Source organism: Lagopus muta, chromosome 18 (genome assembly GCF_023343835.1).
Source record: "Lagopus muta isolate bLagMut1 chromosome 18, bLagMut1 primary, whole genome shotgun sequence".
In the NCBI taxonomy this organism is placed as follows: Eukaryota; Metazoa; Chordata; class Aves; order Galliformes; family Phasianidae; genus Lagopus; species Lagopus muta.
The window spans coordinates 10,124,474-10,142,232 of NC_064450.1; the positions used below are offsets into that span (position 1 = coordinate 10,124,474).

The window sequence follows — 17,759 nt, forward strand, 5'->3', positions numbered from 1 at the left end:
GAGTCCCCCCCAAACCCACCCCCACTGACTGTGTCCCCCAGCACCACAGATCAGGAGTTAAGGGCTCTCAGACTACACGTCAGCCCGGCCACTCCAACATCTATCTCCATCCACTTCCTACATGCTGACTGCATCCTGAGACGTGAGATTAAACCAGTGGCACAGACCTGTTATAAAAGCTTCCAGTCAATACATTTTGCATGCATGCGTAACCAGATGATTTTGCAGTGCACCTTGGACACAAGCTGCTTTTTACTTCCTCCTGATGCGTGAGCACTGTTTGCTTTCCTCTTGGGCAGGACTTCAGCATGAGTGGCCACCCAGCATTGGCTGTATGTGAGCTTTGAGCTGCAGCATCTGCCCAGCATCACTGTGCTGCCCGAAACACGCTGCCCTCACCAACTGCTGAAGAGTTCCAGCATCCGTAGGGAAGAGCCACCAAGCAGAGGGCAGCATCAGAACCTCTCAGCAGAGGGGAGAGATGGAAAACCCATGAATGCTGCATCTCCAAGTCTTTTCCTCTCTTAGCAAAACATTCTGCTCTTTTTTTTCCTCTTTTTTTTTTTTTTTTTTTTCCTGGACCACCAAAGACACAGCAAAGCACTGCAGGCAGCAATGTGCTTCTATCAGCAGTGCTGAGCGTCTGCCACAGCCGTGTCTGTGATGAAGCCGAGGGACGCAGTTCTAATTGCTGTAGGAATCACTGTCCTTATTACTGGAGGGAGGTCTTGCCCACCGTTAGCTTCTCGGATGGTTGCCTGTAAGACTGAAGATCTCAGATAAAAGCTGATCATCCCAACCATGTCCCAGCCCTCTGAAGGAGCGCGAGAGGAGCCCCGGGCAGCTGTGTGAGCAGGATCTGCCCAGGACACCGCATTCTCCTTGCAAACCTTACGCTGAAACTTTTGTTCAGCACTCAGAATTGCACCAAGGGAAGTTCAAAGGAAAGGCAGTACAGATGGGAGGTCCTCTGTGCTTCCTGAAACCACGGCCCCACAGCGTGGGGAGCTTAAAAGCCTGCCCGGAATTAAGATCGGCTTTAGCATTATGGGATGTCACAGGTACAAAGGTACTGCAGGAACAGCCATTGTAGGCATTGTGTACAGGAGGGGAGAGGTTCATTTTAACAGCATACTTTACAGCTCCATTGATATGTGCTACATGCATTAATCCCTAATTAAGATACCGACTTCAGTGGAATTCCTCCACCGTATACAGAGAAAGGAGCTGTGGTAGGTTTTGCCCTGGGTCTTGTAGGATTCAAAATGAAGGGGCCCCAGCCAACCTGCCTCTTGCCTGGTGTCCCTGTTCACAGTGGCAGCCTCTGCCTTCAGCAGCAGCTCGTGCTGCTAAGCAGGGTGGTTCTGGTGAGCACCGCACCTGCCAGACCCTGGGCCCTTCAGGACAGACCGTGTGGCCTGGCACTGACTTTGCAAGGCAGTTATGGACTTCCTGGGGCAGCCTGGCAAAAAAAGAAAAGGCAGGAATGAAAGAAACATGAAACTTTCAGCAAGATGAGATAGGGATAGGCTTAGAAGCAAAGCAGAGGCTGAAGCACGGTTGCAGGCAGCTCACTGTGTTCTGTTTCCTTTTGGTGATGGGAAGGAAGGCAGATGTACCTTGAGTACATCATCACTCGTGTGACATTCCCCAGAGTTCAAACTGGCTGTGAGTATGAAATGGCACTTCTGTGTGAATGTCATAGAGGTCATGAACTCACCTCTTCTCACTGTACAGTTATTCCTGGGAGTGGCAAGATCAGATCTGAGCTCATTCATAAATGTATTTGCATCCTCCTTGCCATGGCAGCTGCATGCTAAAAGCACTTTTCACCTGCTAACTTGTAGGGCATGAGCTGAGCTCAGCCAGCACAATCACAAAGGCCCTAAGAGGCACACCTAGAGGCTGTAAAGCTGGCTGATTGCTGGGGGCAGGAAAGAAGGGAACCTGGGAGCAAAGCTGCTTGTGTAAATGCAGTGCCCACATCTGTGCAAACCCTCATCTGGTTCTGAGTTGCAAAGCCCTAAAAGCAAAAGGAAGCATGATCTTTTCTCAAAGAGATGAGTATAAAGGACGTAGTGCTGGGGAGGGATGAGCTCTGGAAGTTGCAGTTTTGCAGTTTCTTGACTCTGAATGCCACCTCAATTCTCTGCCTGGAAGGGCAGAATAATGGGGATTTACAATAAACTCTGTTTAAAGTCAACACCTCATGAGGAGATCTTGGGTTTCTTTACACAAAAGGTCGTTGGCATTCCCCTGGCTGGAGTCAGAGGTGGCCCTTCCCTGGGGAGCCAGCACAGGAGTGGGGAGCACACCTCACATGGCCTCAAATTGCATTGAAAAACCCTCCTGTTAGCTCTGGGGTGAGGTGGGTCAGGGCATCAAGGTTCTGTTCAGAGAGAAGAGGTGCACGTGTGACTCTTCCAGGATGCCACATGTAAAACCACCTTTCCCTCTTACACGAGCGCTCCTGCATTGCACGCTGCAAGTGATGAGCAGAAGAAGCCAGGCATGCTGGCAACCACCCAGCTCCCCCCGCAATGCTCCTGGAGCTGCTCTAGCTGGAAGCAGCTGAACTCTGAATGCAGTTTGTCCCCCTGTCACCTCTTAGGTAATTTCACATACTTTCAAGTGAGCAAAGAGATTAATCAAGCCAGTGACAGGCGAGCACACCTCAGTTTGTGGGCGGTATGGTTGCAGAAGGAGATTAGAGCGACCAACAATCAACCCAGACAAACAGCATGTGGGCTTATTGCCACCAAGACACAAACTGTCCTACCCCAGCCTCCAAACACACTTGCCAGAGGTTATCCTCTCCCCCTGGCAACTTGGCCAGCCCCAAAGCCTCTCCTAGTTTTCATGGGCTGGAGCAATGCTGAATTTCACCCCAAAATGGACACAAGAGAGGCTGCGGGAACGCTGCTGCAATAGAGTCCTGCTGTGTAGGAATGGAGTTGTCAGCAGCCCTTGGCCATGCTGAGATGGTGACACCTGGCAGAGCCGCACCGCCTGCCCCGCTCTGCTCTCTGCTCTGCACTCCATCCACTGCAGCTCTTTGCTTTGTGGAATGGCTCCATGTTAACTCCTTCCTGATCTGCCCCACAGCAGCTGGGATCTGCCTTTGGTTTCCATAAAGTAACTGTTTGTACAGCATGTCATCAGAGGTTTCACCATCATTTCCATTTTCCAGCTGGAGCTGCAGGGGTCTTTAGCTGCATCATTTGGAGTATTAAATACATATGGAAATATTCTCTAGTCAGAACCTGGAGAGCCGTCCATATCACCCAGTGCCTTAAGCAACAATAGAAAACGCCAGAGGGTGTTGTGTTATTACAGCGCTGTAAACATCCCCAGGCATAGCATGCGGCTGCAGGACAACAGGAAAACCCACCCTTAAGCTCCAATAATCCTCACAGGCGGAAACCCCCGCGAGGCAGTGGCCGACCGTACCGGAGAACACCCCGAACCCACCAGCCGCAACCGGAGCTCAGGTGCAGCCTCGGCCCGCAGCCAGCCCAGCGCCGGCGCCGCCATCAAATAACGGGCAAAGCAGCACAGCCGGCCAGCAGCGAGCGTCCTGCCGAGCCCCGCGCTCCGCTCCTGCCGCTCGGCCGCTGCTCGGGGTCCCCGGGGTCGGCCCACGAGGCGCTGCCGTCTCGCTGGCCCTGCGCATCAGCCTGGCTTGGGGAGCGCGGCAAGGCGAGACGTCCTTCCTCTCCTCTTGCCGTGGGAAGTGGTTATCCGTGCAGAGGCTGGAAAACTCCGCTGAAATAAAACCCTGCTGAAATAAAAGCACTTCTTTTTACTTTTTTAATTGCGCTTCTGCGATACCGAGCTGGGAAAGAAGGGGCTCCCGGGCAGCAGAGCCGGCAGCCGCGGCCGTGCCCGCTAGGTGGCAGCAGAGCGCCGCGTCGCGCAGCCCCCCCGCGGCCCCGGGCGGGAGGTGACAGAAAGGTTCCGGGCGCGTGGCTTCCAAATGCTTTTTTTTCCTACCTGTTTTTTTTCTTTCTTTCTTTTTCAGGGGCTCGTACGAGTACAGACTGCGTCTGAGATCGTTGGTGTGTCTTGGTTTGTGTCTCTGAACACCTGAGAAACAGAACCTGCATTTCTCATGCAGATGCTGACGGGGCTTGGCAGAGCACACACTGCTTCCAGAAAGGAGGACAGCGGCCAGACTGGCTTTGCTGCGGGGTTTGAGCCAGACAAATATTCACTTTAAGCGCTGCTCCCCAGGATGCAGCCACCACCACACGAGGCACAGCCCGGCTCCGTGCAGTGCACAGCCTGCTCACCAAACAGCAGCAAAACGCTGTGCCCAGGCTCTGGCAACTTGGGAGCATGTCTGCAAGTGCCAGGGTGGGAGCCCTCTAAAACCCACAAGCACAGATCAGCGAGAAAGTTTCTCATAGGGAATATTCAGAAAAACAGTAAAAGAATTCCTCTCCAAAGATCCTCTGAAACCCTGCTTTAGGAATAGGAGATTTTAACTCTCCCAACAAGGAAACTTTGATTTCCTCCCACCTCACCTGTGCACAGAGAGCAGCCAAGGCTCCCACTGCTTTACAGCCCAGCCCCACTGCTGGGGGTCAGCACAGCACCGGGCACACAGCTCACCTCCCGGCCCCGCTCTGCACTGCTGCGCACGGGAGTTTGCACAGCTCCACTGTTTCCCTTTGTTAAAGGGGTAACTTCATCCCTCTTGTGACCATGTGGGCGCTGGAGCTGCTGGGCACTGGGTTTGTCCCTCCGCAGGCCACAGCTCCTTGCCTCCTTCCCTGCAGAGCCCAAACAGGTTTAGGGCCAAACTGTTCTGCTGGAGCCCCAGCGATGTCCGGGTGCCGCCCTGCAGCTCCTGGGTGGCACCAGCACCTCCTGCTTTGCAAGGAGCCCAAATCACTGCAGCAGTGATGGAGCAGAGCCTGCTGTGTGTCAGGCTGCAAACGCTGCCTTCAACTTTGTGTCTGCAGCTGCCGTGCAGCACCCACAGGTAAATCATTGCCAGAAATTTGATGGGTCCAAATGCCACAGAACAACATCATCATCATCAACAACAACGACAAAAGGAAGTGCACATTTATTTTCTTTTCAAAAGCTTTTAATAGGACACATTTGTTTTTGTCATTTGTAAAGATTTACACTCATTTTTTGTCTTTTTTTCTTTTTGTAAAAAGGAACTTTTGAACCCGATTTTGCCCACGAATACCACCTTTTGTTGCCCTGACCAACAGACCTCCTTTTGGCCTATATACCTGATACAGTATAACAATATATTAACTAGTAAATACAAAGTTCTATCATATACACTAGGTTGTTACGGACGTTGCAACGGTGCCGTGCCTACTCTAGTCACCTGGTGTAATAGTGTACATGGGTTATTAGAGCCAGAGGGGCAGAAAAGGGGAGACTGGGGCTTAGCCTAATTTACAACCGTAACACTTTTTCCTTGGACACGCCTTGTGCTGAGTGCAATCCACAGAAGTCAAAAACAGCGTTTTCTTCACCCTCCTCCAAAACACCTGCAATACCAACGGCCTGGAACCGAGCTAGGAAAGTCAGTCCTATGTGCAAGGGGCTGCAAAACTGGAATCGGCATTGCTCCACACACATCCGCAGTCTCTGCTTCCTCCCATGTCAGCCTGGCAGTGGCAGAACGCCGTCCTCCCGTCTGCCTACAGTAAATCCACAGTATAAAGTGCTGGTGTGCTTGAAGGAGCCGATAGCGACGCGACCGCTGTGCCCCCGGCACGGGCTGAGCTCTGGGGGTGGGTGGTTCATGTAGTGACAGGAATGGCACTGCGATACCACAGACCTCGTTAGTTAGTGCAGATAACCGCGGCCTGGACGCAGCTCTGCGCTGCGCTACAGCAGGTCTGGCTCCAGGGTTATGGAAGGGGAAGCAGAGATGGAGCTGCTCCTGTTCCCAAGATGCTACGCAGGCTTTTAACAATTTCTCTATAGATTTCTACAAAAATATAAAAAAATCTATCAACAGAACCGTCCTACAGAATTCCTGTGGATTTTGTACATTTTGTTTAAAAAAAGTCAAATTCTATAAAACCCCCCCCGCAGGTATTTAAAATTCCCTTAAGATTATTGCACACACTGCAGTACATCTGAGTCTGTTTTTCAAAAGGGCGCCTAGAAAAAACGCGTCTGCTTTAGAAAACAAACTATTTTACACAGATCTCCTTTCCTGAACGCGTCACCGTGCGGCATTTTTACCGGCTGGCCTTTGCTGAATATTCATGTGTGATGTGAACTTTTTGCTGCTCGCACAAACCGCGTCAGGGGGCGAAAGCCCAAAGCTGGACCAGAGAGCGGCCTTTGGGTGCTGCTTTGTTTGGGGCCGAACGCTTGGATCAACGTCACTTCAGCGCTTTGTGCCGCAGCGATGGTTAAGGAATGGGGTCAGCAATGTCGTATTTTCCCAAATTATTCAGTAAACGTGAAAGGAAAAGGCTGTGCTCATTAGGAGCGTAAGACCAAAAAGGGATTAAGAATATTTCCCGCACTGTAATTTTATTGTTTCCTTAAATGTGAGCTGGGGAAGAACTGAGGAAAGGTTGGTTTGAAGTCACCGCCCCAAACGGGCTCTGCTCTGGGCTGGGCACCGGTGGGTTTGTCTGGGCTCACAGCACACAGGGGAACCGACCCGGCTGTGGCCCTGCCTGCAGCACAGCGTGCTGAGAGCACAGCCCTGCATTATATGGGGCGCAGACGGTGCTTGCGGAGGAAAGTTCCTCAGGTGGGAGTAAAGGAGCTCAAACCCAACACAGGCTTGTGCGGGTTCAAGGAGAGAAGCTGGCAAAGTCTCCCTGTGAGGGCTGCAGCTGGTTGCATACTTACAGCCGTGCCTCCGAGGCCCTGTTTAGCCCTCACCTCACCCCCATCTGGGGAGTCCTCTCAGCTCCACGTCTGCCTCCTGTCAGCCCTGTGAGCAGCGGGCTGAGGCACACAGGGCGTCCCCAGCATCCCCATGGCTTCAGGCTCTGCCAGCAGCACAGAACGGACCGCTTGGAGATGGCTGACACTAAGGAGGGCTATGAAGGACACATGAAGGACTATGAAGGCTTCCATTTCTGCACGCTTTGCAGCACAAAGTTGCTGCTTACGGACTTCACTAGGTTGGAAATAAAACTTCCATCAGGTTCTTCACGTGAATTAACTCCAGCAGTGACAGGAAAAACTTCTGCTGAAAACCAACAAACATTTTGGTATTGACAAGACCTCCTCACACGCACTCTGTAAGACAACTCGCCAACTGCAGCAGGCCTCCCTTCTGTTCAACAGCAATTTCAAACAATGACTTAACGACCTCAGCACGGCTCTCAGCAGGGCAGTGGGGCAACGGGCTGCACTGCAGAAACAGCCCGAGACACCGCGCTGCTGAGCAGGCCCTGCAGGCAGCTGTGCTGGCTTCCCGAGGCACACAGCAAAACCACCACCGATGATCACGGATGTGATTCTGTGAATCACCCACAGACGATCCAAAGCTCCAAAACAGCCCATTCCAAGTCAGCACCGCGCAGCTCCCCCTGCAGCTCGGCCGGCTCTGCGCTCCCAGCCCTCGGCGCTGCACCCTCCTGCTCTGTGCACTTGCTTTTCCTCTGGATGCCGATTTTATGCAAGAGTGGGAATTCATTTTGTCAGAAAAGAACGCTACCGCATTTTTGTATTCTCCAGAAAATGACTCGAGTCCAAGGGGAAAAATAAATTACATTAAATAATTCTTATTTACTGCTGACTGTGGGATACGTTTCCTCCATAATGCACTAATTGGCTACATTTTGTGCTTTGCAAAACAAAATGAAACCCAAACGAAACAAAAGAAAAAAAAAAGAGAAGGGATCAAATATATATTTTTGAGGTTAAAATGTTCATATAAACCCACCTGATCTCAGAAATATTCTGAGACACATAAAATTAGAGGAAAATCAAACGAGTCTTTAGTCACAAAATGTACTACATCTCGCAATACTAGATTCAATTAATTTAATAAAATATAATATACATATAGATTCTGCACATTGTATTGCTTTTACCTAAGCAGAACGTATGCTTAAGTAAGCGTGATATAGGTTAACCCCTCCTTTAACCAGCTGGTTCTTTAATCCTTCTTTGGAAATATTTTACCCAGTGCCATTTTGGAATACAGTTCTTTTTTCGTTTGTTTTCCTTTTTTCTGATTTGTTTTTCTATTACATGACAGGAAGAAAACATTTGGCACCAACAGAAAAGTAACTCAGGGCTCCATCTCATTCTGATCAAAGGAAAAGCTAGGAAGTGTCAACAAGTCTTTCTTTGGGGTAGGAGATGCTGACATGCTGTCTGGAAGCAACGAATCCCCAATATCCATCGAGTCCTTGGAATCGCAGGACGGAGCGCGCCGCCTCAGGCAGGTGTCTCCTCTGGCAGGTGAGATGCTGTGAGGTCCTCTGGGCAGCAAGCCTTGTTCGCTGGGTGGGTCTATAGATATACACGGAGGACTCAGCTTTTTCTTCTGCCGAGTTCCTTGCAAGCCTTCCATTTCACTTACCACTTGACTTATGAAGCCAGAGGAGCTAGATGTGGAATGGTGCTGAGGGCTGTTTTCCATGGAGCAGATTTCTATCGAATGTCTCCTTTGATCATCCAACCAAGAGGGTGGTTTTTTTAGAAGACCTTGGGTGTCAACACTGTGGTATTTCTTCAGGTCCTTCAACGTAACACTGCCGGTATTGCCAATGCTCCTCTTAGGAGTGAGAGGCTGTGCCTCTGAACAGGCACTCGAGGCTGTGCAAGTTTCAGAAGGGAAGGGCTCCGAGGAGCTGTTTGTTTCAGACACTTCTTGGTCCATTGAGTCTCCAGGCGTCTCCTGATAAGAGTCCGCACAAGCACACGATGCTGGTGCCTGCTTTGAAACGTTGTATTGATTGTGGGAATGCTGCTGTGTGTGAACGCTTGCCCGGCTCCATGCAGCCAAATCTTCTCCTTCTGAGGGGGTCGGAGCAGCTGGTGACTCCTCCTGGGGCGTGCTGGGGATATCGGGGTCGGGGAGCTCACTCAGCTCGGCGGGGAGGTTCTCCTTGCTGTCCGAGGAGTCGTTCCTTATGGCCATCTGCACAGAGCGCAGGGGAGTCGGGAGGAGGGGAGTTGCCAGATGGGAGAGACAGACCAAACAAAGGTTAGTACAGGCAAGGCACAGCATTCACAGGGCATGCAGCTCTGCTGGAGATACCCCAGTGTGGACCCGCTGGTTCCTACAGTGATATGCGGGCTTATCCCTGTGTAAGAGACAGCAGATTTTGGCCCTTTATTCTTCATAAGTGGTTGACCTTCATCTTTCTCCTGGAAGGATGCAGGACTGCAAAACAGAATGCCCCCAGCCAAACCTAGCAGCATCCCGGTTATCCAAAGGATGAGGGTCTATGGCAAACTCCTTTGAAATCTTAGGGGCGCAAACAGGAGTGGGAGAGGGAAGATGTGCAAGGGAACCTGTGCATTCCTTTCTCCAGCTCAGGCGATGCTGAGGGCATGGAGCAAGATCCCCAGAGCCACCAACACCGGAGCAGAGCACCAACACGTCTGTGCCCACCCCAGGTGGCAGCACATGTCCACCTTTGGGACAGCTTTGTCCCATGCAGGCACCACAACTGTGCACCACCTTAGACAGGGGAGCTTGAAGAGAGCTGCAGAAGCTGGACTAGGGCATCTATAGTTACTTCTACCTATTCTGACAGCCCAGGCTTCCTAAGGCACATTTTAACTTGGTTGTTTTGAGCCATATGCAACATCGGTGCTTGCTGGCCAAGAGTGCCTACGGCGTGGCTTGAAGGCTTTGCAGTTCCTCTGCACTGCATCCCTTGCCAAAAAGGATTATAAATCAGCCCCATTAACCGGCCCTTAAAGGCAGTGTCTCAGTTTGAGATGATTCTTAAATTATCTTAAAGATTAAAATCTTCATCAAGAAATTTGGAGGAAATGCCTCCAGCTGGTCTCAGCCCTTTAGAGGAGTGCAAGGAGATGAAATTCCTCATTTTAAGGAATGCTTTTGTGACAAATTGCCCCCAAAACGATCTCAGGATTTTTATAAAAGCTGTCCCACGAGGACTGCTTGAGCCAAATGATCTCTGTTCAGGCAAAGCTCTCCTCAGCTGCAGCACAGACATACGTGCACACAGCAGCACTGCTCTCACACCTGCGCAGTGCCTTCCTTTGTTGTCTGTGAGAGAACATTCAATATGCCAAATCACTTTGTGCAATGCCAGCTAACAATCCCTTCTAGTCACAATTTCACAGCGTCATGCTGGTAACCAACCACACCTGAGAGCAGAGCTCATTCTGCACTCCTCGATGCCACCAGAGTTAAGGAGTGTCTGGGGGGCAGGGATCACATTCACATCCTGAGGAGGGAAACAGAGCACCAAAAAGCAGAACACGGCTGCAAAAAGTAATTCTTGTCATTACTTTTGCTTGTACACCAACCTGTGTTGCACACAAAGGGCAGTGCCGGTTCTTTCTGTCCCTACAGCCTCTGTGGCAGCGGCTAGCAGTAACTGCTGGTGGAAATGTCTTATTGGTTTGTTCCACGACAGAAGGACCCTATGCCATCCCAATGGTGCATCCACCCCCAGCGGGGTTACACCACGGGCACGCAGTCCTGGAGCCAGAAAATCAATGTAGTTTTAGGTTCAGGTAGAATTTCCCTGGAGAACAGCATCTGAGCAGTGCCAAGGAGCACGTTCCTTGCGGGAGCTTGGCTCTGTGTTCACCCAAAGCATCTCACAGCTTCGTCTGTGCATGCATCGCTAATTGCCGAACATTCCGGAGTCTAAACGGAGTGTTACTGGGGGGACTGTCCACCCTACAGCATGCTGGAGGGGAAGGGAGGTGAAACACACGTGTCAGTGGTGGAGGAAAGTGCACGGACCAGGGATGTGGTGGACAAGATTTATCTAAGCACAAATTTAGGACAGGAGAGGGGACAACAGGGAAGGGAGAGGAGAGAAAAAGAAAAAAGAAATGAAAATCAGAATTACATGCAATGTAAGTAACAATAAGGAAAAAGGGGTACTGCAAACCAAAATGCATTGCTGGCTTGAGCTACAGGGACGTGCCAGCAGCACATCAGTGCGGGCAGCAACAGGAGCCAAGCGGGAGCATCTGAGCATCACAACTGCTGTGAACAGCACAGAGAGTTTGCTTCTTCAGAGACAAAGTGTCACGATGCACGGCCACCTAGATCACAACTAACTCCAACAGAAATCAAGTCTGTGGCCAGAACCCACTACTATTCTACTTCTATTGATGGTGCTACACGAGAGCAAGCACAAGGCAGCAGCTTACTGGTGTTCAGGGGATGCGGATGGCCCACAGACCTGCCTGCTCACCACCCAAAGTTCCCTATCCAAAGCTCACCAGCCCAAAGCTTTTTTCTTCCTGAAAGGTCACTCCAAGAGCGTGCTGATGCCACTGCACGAGCAGGGAGAGGAGGGAGGGGCATAAATTAATATAAATGTATGAAGGGGCTTAGAAGGAGAAGCCTTCAGAAAAGTGAACAAAATTAGGCCGAGAGAGATGGCTAACATGGTAATTTATTCTAGAGAGATCAATTGAAAAAGATGGGTCTGTTATTCATTAGAAAGCAAGAGAGAGTGGTTATGAACTGGAATCATGACATCAATTAGTTTCCCTATTAGCAGTGACTGGGGGAGCTGGCCAGCCCTCCGCAAAGAAGACATGCTAGGAATTTCTTATGTCAATTTAGCACTGCAGACTAATGTAATTGTTAACCTTGGTACTCTGCATTCATTTTTAGAGCTTAATGAATCAACTGTCTAATTTGTCAATGTTGATTAAAAGATGAAAGAAGTGGGAACATTTTCATGCAGTAAAGAAGATATTTTTGAAAAAATCAAACTGATGTATTCTGTGCAGATGAAATAGGACACAAAACTCTTGAAGAAAGCAGACCATGGGATCAGATGCACCAACAGCACAATGAAATGTGTTTTAAAATGTGAGAGTGAAGCACAAGTTTAAGTACTCCACTAAAAAGGAGGAATTTAAAGTCGTGTTTCCAATCAGGCAGACTGGAATCTGCAATTACATCTCTCAGATCTTTGGTTGAATCAGAACTTAAATCAATGCCAGGCAAAATAACCGAGATAAAACCAGTTACAAAATAGAACAAGTTCTGTTTTGCATATACTTAACCTTTTCAAAAGCACGTAGGAGATTTGAAAGGATCCTAATTTCCAATTCTTGCTGTAAATACAACGTGCTTTCCATGGTGGCTTTGCACGCAGCGAGGTGCCCTGTAAGCAATTTCCCCCTTTCAAGAATTGAGAGGAGTGAGAGGAAGGGCAGCCTGGGATGGAGCCTGCAGTCACCGTGTCCTTCCAAGCACTGAGAACATCACAGCAGTGAAGAATTAGTTCCTTAACCCCAACAAGGCCCTGGGGAGCGTTTGGCTGCAGTTATGAAGAGACCCAAAGAAATGAAGTGCAAACATTGTGGGGAACCTTCAGGCACGTTGCCAGAGGAGATGCTGCACAGTGCTCACATCCTTTGGAGGCTCCTGGACGGCTTTCACATCAAAACCCATCAACCTTTTCGTTATTTCTGCAGGAGAATTACAGTTCTCCTGAGGTTTCTCTGTGAACCCTTCATGAATTTAAAGCGTGGGTAACCTGGAAACACAGCAATACAAAACCCGAGCAAGTTGGTGGCCCTGGTTCTGCTCACCTGCCTGCGGAGCAGCCTCTCTGCAGAAGGGGAGTGCATGGGGGCGGCCGCCAGGGCTTTTCCCTCCCTGACCAATGGATCGCGAGCTCTCACGTGGTGGAAATGGTCTTTTGGAATTTGCAGGAGAGAGCTGGTGTCTGCTGGCTGCGACTGCACCGACGCCTTTGAACCTTGCAGGAGGAAGAAAAGAGAGGAATGTGACGCGTCCCCCTGTGACTGCTGCCCTGTCTCAGGGTCCTGTCAGAGGAAACCCCTTTGCACCCCAGAGACAGGCACAGCAGGAGCGCTCAATTCAACAAGCAGCAATCCATGGTTGGAAAAAACTCCCACCTATTAATAAGTTATTCCAAAATAGTCTATTATTTCATCTTTCTTGGCGTTTTCCCCCGATCCAGCTGGGACCAGCTCCCGTAAAGAACAGGAGATGATGAACTAGAAGTTCATCTGGAATGGCAACATCCACATCCCTGCGAGGGCCAACGACTGCAGGCACCCACACATCTCAGCCCTGCAGGGATGTGCCCCTGAGAGGTTCTGGAAAGGATGTCCCCAAACCAGAGTGCAGAGTGTGCCTGCACTGATCCCAACACCACACAGATGCTGGGACTCACATGGCAGCAAACTGACCTGGCAGCAATCAAGGCTGGCTTTGCAGCGCAGCCCTGGAGAAGGAAACGGGCACTGCGTGGCCTCCTTCTGACCCTCAGTGGTTGCTGGCTGCTTCTTCTGAAAGGTCTGAAGCTCTGCGAGCTCCCCCCCACAGCCTCAACATTTTTCAAAACAATTCATTTAACCTGGACCGAATCCCAGAGAATCTCATTTGTCCTGGAATCTTTCCCAGAACAACAGCCCCATTACGAAGGAGTATTCAAACAAATACCTCCTGCAAGCGCCAGTGTTTCTGACAACAAAACCTTTCTCAGCTTGAAATATTGTGGCTCGGTTGCGGTGATTTATTAGAGGCGACTGGCACCTTTTGCTGTCTTCACAGCACTTTGCAATATTACAGACAGTGAACAGGTGGGGTGACCTGCCCTGTCCCAGCAGCGGTGACATTGCAGAGGGAACAGGACGAGGCGCACGTGCCAAGATTTGGGCACCGTACCCAACTCTGAGCACTTGGGCGCCATCCAGGCAACTGGAATTTCACCAGCAGGAGAAAAATGCAGAAGCTTTGACTGCTCGGCAGAGTTGTGAACAAGACAGATGTCAGCTTTACCCTTCCAAAACGCTTCTCCTAGGTGGTACCGTTTTTCCAGTGGTGCTCCAGGGAGCAATGCCTACCTCAGCAAGCCGGGGCTGCTCAGGGAGCCTGGTGGAACTGAGAAGTGCTGCCTTGAAATGGGACCCAGAAATTACCCCCTTTTTGTTCTGGACATAATTCTTGCTCTAGACAGGACGAACGTGTCCAAATTAAGGGTCAGTAGTGCAGCACTAGGAACTCTTTCTGCAGCAAACAGGATTTTCTGTATGGCCAGGGACTGTGATTTCTTGGCTGTCACATAGAGCCATACATGCCGGCTCCACCAAAGGTACAGGAGCTCCGCTCTTGCTTTCAGTGGGATTTGACCAGGATTTCTTTTGCATTATGAACAGACAGATTCCTCAGAGGACAGCCCTTGACCTTGAGAACTGTGTGTTGTGGCAGTGATTCCTCACAACTCCAGATTCAGCTTCCTCCATCGCGTCCACATTTTCTTTCTGCTTTCTTTCTGTTCAACAGCCGCTATTCATCCAAGTTCTTATTACTATGCAAATTTCAACATCTTATTTCTAATCTGCTCAAATCTCCCAGCATTCCGAACAGGGCTGAAATGATGTTCTGCTCTCTGGCTTTCCAATGACGCTACTTGTAAAAACTTCTCTGCCTTATCAGCGACAAACGTGTGGAACAACGGCCTGCCAGGAACAAAGCTGAGCGCAGGAGGCAGCCGTGCTGCACCGGGGGGCAGCCCCACAGCTGGAGGTGCGGCCATGAGAGGCAGCTGCAGGCGCAGGTGCACACAGAGCCCTCGGTGCCTGCAGCACGCTGCACCTAAGAACACCTCAGCTTGTCTCCGAGGCGTGCATCCCAACCCCACAGCCCGACAAGGACGATCCTACGCACCCCCACCCACCGAGATCTCTCTGTGTTCAGCATGTTTAAGTTTGTTTTACAGGCACTGAGAGACACCATCTTCCCTTCTTTCACAGAGCTCCTGCACAGAGCTTTCAGAGCCTGCTGCAACAGGCACTGCAGCAAACAAGCACACGGATGTACCACTTTGCAGGAGCTTCTGCCCAAAGGAGGCAGATGGAGCTCAGGCGGCGGCCGACAAGCTCAGCCATCCTACAGCTCTGTGAGCTCTGCAGGGCTGCTCCACAGGTCTGGACACACAGACACGGAAACAGAGCCCACCTTGGTACCTCTGAGCTCAGAGAACCCCATCGTGCCACAGTGCAGAGCCCTACAGCCACGGGAGGCGCAGCCATACCTGAGTGCGCTTTGCGCTGCGCCGGGCTGCCGTGGCGCAGGGAGGCGGTGCTGGGCCGGCAGCGATGCTGGGCCGCGTGGAACATGTAGCTGTCGTTGGGCAGGGAGTGCGTGCGGCCCACCGACGGCTTCCTGACGCTCAGCAGGTCCTGGCAGGGGGACGGTGTCAGCGCAGCGTCCCTGCAGCGCAGCTCGGCCTACGGGAGAGAGGCAGTGAGGGAGCAGCAAGGCCGTGCCGTCAGAGCAGCGCCCAGAGACGCGAGCGACAGCCATTGCAACCATGTGGCACGATGGGCATGCACATGGCCGGGATGCACGGGTGGCACAAATGGAGCTACTGGGAAGCTAAACCCCTCCTTCGCACCGTCGGTAAACTGCCACACGGAATGGACCACAGAAACAGAGGAAGCGACACCGCAGGAGTAAACCATGACTATTTCGGGGGTGTGAAGAAGGCATCATGCCTCAAGGCCGGCAGCAGTCACATGCTTTGCATGACTTTCATCTTCTGCAATAACCATAAGGCTGCCTCTCCTCTGTGTGCCCTCATCAGCAAGCCAGGCTTTTACAAAGGCGAGCAGTTTCCTCTCCTAGCGAAAAAAAAAATCAACAAGGCAAAACCTCACCAGAAGCAGTTTGAAGAGAACGTCCTCTATTCTGGCTGCCAGCACCATCTCATCGGTTGTCTTCTTACACACTGGATAACTAAACCCATTTTATTGAAAGGGAAATGTAAACCTACTGCTTCGGGGTTAAAGCCATCCTCAAATTAGAAGGGATCTGAGAGCAGCAGAGGTTATTGTGCACGTGTTGACTGCGGAGTTTTTATAGCCAGAGTCTGCTGGAGTAGGCAGCACCAGATGCAATATCGAATGGGCTACAATTTGGGTGTGATTTCATAACGAAATACATCTCCATCCATTCCCATGTGTGACAGTAAGGAAAAATGGAAGCTCAGCCAGCTGCCCTGTGCAGTCCTAACAGAACAATTATCTCATCCTTAAAAGGTTTCCTTTGAAAACCACAGAAATCAGATGTGACGTTGCAGTTAATACAACGCACTGCCGAGCACTACTGGAAAAACTCAGGCCTGATTTTTTCTGATTTTCTCCCCTAGTCATAAAAATGAAATTTCACTGCACCGTTTCATTTGCATAAGAACAAATAACGAGATTAAATGGATTTTACAAAAAAAAAAAAAAAAAAAGGAGGGAAGAAGAAGAAAAGAAAAATCAAGTTGATGGACAGAGATCTGCATCACTGCAGCTTCACGTTCAGCCCTGGGGAAGCTGTGCAATGCATCCCATGGGGACCCACCTGGGCAGAGCACAGCCCTGCGCTGCTGCAGCTGATGGCTGTGAGCCCTCTCCACTCCTCCTCCTGCCCTCCCCATAACAGCAGTATTTATCTTTCACATCATTTCACTTAAAGCAAAAAAGATGGCCTGCAAGCAGAGGCGTCCAATTCAAGACTGTTTCGTTTGAACTGGAGAATTTGGATTCAAGCTCCTGTCCAAAGACAACCTGTATGTACAGAGTGCCTGCCTGCCTCCTCTGCTCCTCCCGGGGCCAACCTCACAGCTCAGCTGCACCACAACCACTGGGAATGGCTGAAAAACGACCCTCTGAGCGCAGCTCCAGCAGCGCGTGACTCTCTGTTCCCTGGCACTTTTCACAGATGTGTTGCTTTGGTTTGGCTGGAAGGCAAATCTGGAGCTTCTGCAAACCAAAAAGAGGAAAAAAAAAAAAAAAATCCCAAACCAAATCTATCTGGAGTCAAACAAAACATCCTGTCTGAGGTGTTTTTCAGCTAAAGCCGTGCTGAAGGGAAGTGTAAAAACACCGAAAAAAGAAAAGCATTTTGACAGAAGTTTGCAGGATTTGGGGTAGACGCTTTGAGCAGGACGTGTGCTGGCGCTGACAGCAGCTCAGTCTGCCCTCTTCTCCCCTTCTGCTGAGGACAGGCACCTCTAGGCTGCGTCCCCGAGACCCTCCTGCTGCCAGCTGTTTGGCTGAGCCTCACCAAATGCTTCTCTCAGCTTCTCCAAACAAAGTGCCGCACACAAATGCAACTTACAAAGTCTTTTGCACATGATGCCATGAAGCATGATGGGAAATATCGTCACGGTTTTGGAGGCGTTTCCCAAAGAAGTACTAATTAGGATGACAACCAGCTAGAATGGCAGAGAAATTATCGACGACACAAACATCCAACGGCAGCTACACGAACAACAACAAGGAAAACAAGAATGGCCCAAAAATGTTGGAAGAGGAGCTGTTGTACAGCAGAAAAAAGCACTGGACTGCTACACAGCTAAAAATGTCTCATGTTTCAAAGAGGAGATGGTTAAGGCAGGGTTCAAAATACTGGTTGGTTCATTCAGGAAGGCACAGAGCGATCCCAGCTCTCTCTCTTTCTCAGTGGGATGATGCTACCACCAAAGCAGCAGCATCTCAGAGATCCCCATCTGGTATCTGCGACACAAACTGGCTGCAATCAGGCACTGAGCCCACGGTGCTGCTGCTGGCTGAGATGAGGAGCTCTCACACGGCCACGGGCT

At 50.5% G+C, this 17,759-nt stretch overlaps 1 protein-coding gene across 16 annotated transcripts in view; it reads right to left on the reverse strand.

Annotated features, from left to right (window-relative positions):
- Window positions 1-5,087: 5,087 nt before the first annotated feature.
- The window catches only part of CACNA1G (calcium voltage-gated channel subunit alpha1 G), a 107,795-nt gene continuing 95,123 nt past the window's right edge, over window positions 5,088-17,759 (reverse strand). For 15 of the 16 annotated variants that reach the window (XM_048964831.1, XM_048964832.1, XM_048964827.1 and 12 more), the window contains 3 exons: window positions 15,201-15,396; window positions 12,727-12,896; window positions 5,088-9,097 (listed from right to left, as the gene is read on the reverse strand). In XM_048964831.1, the coding sequence (XP_048820788.1) occupies window positions 8,243-9,097; window positions 12,727-12,896; window positions 15,201-15,396 (1,221 nt within the window). In that variant the 3' untranslated portion in view covers window positions 5,088-8,242. The other variant, XM_048964836.1, reaches the window with a different exon arrangement.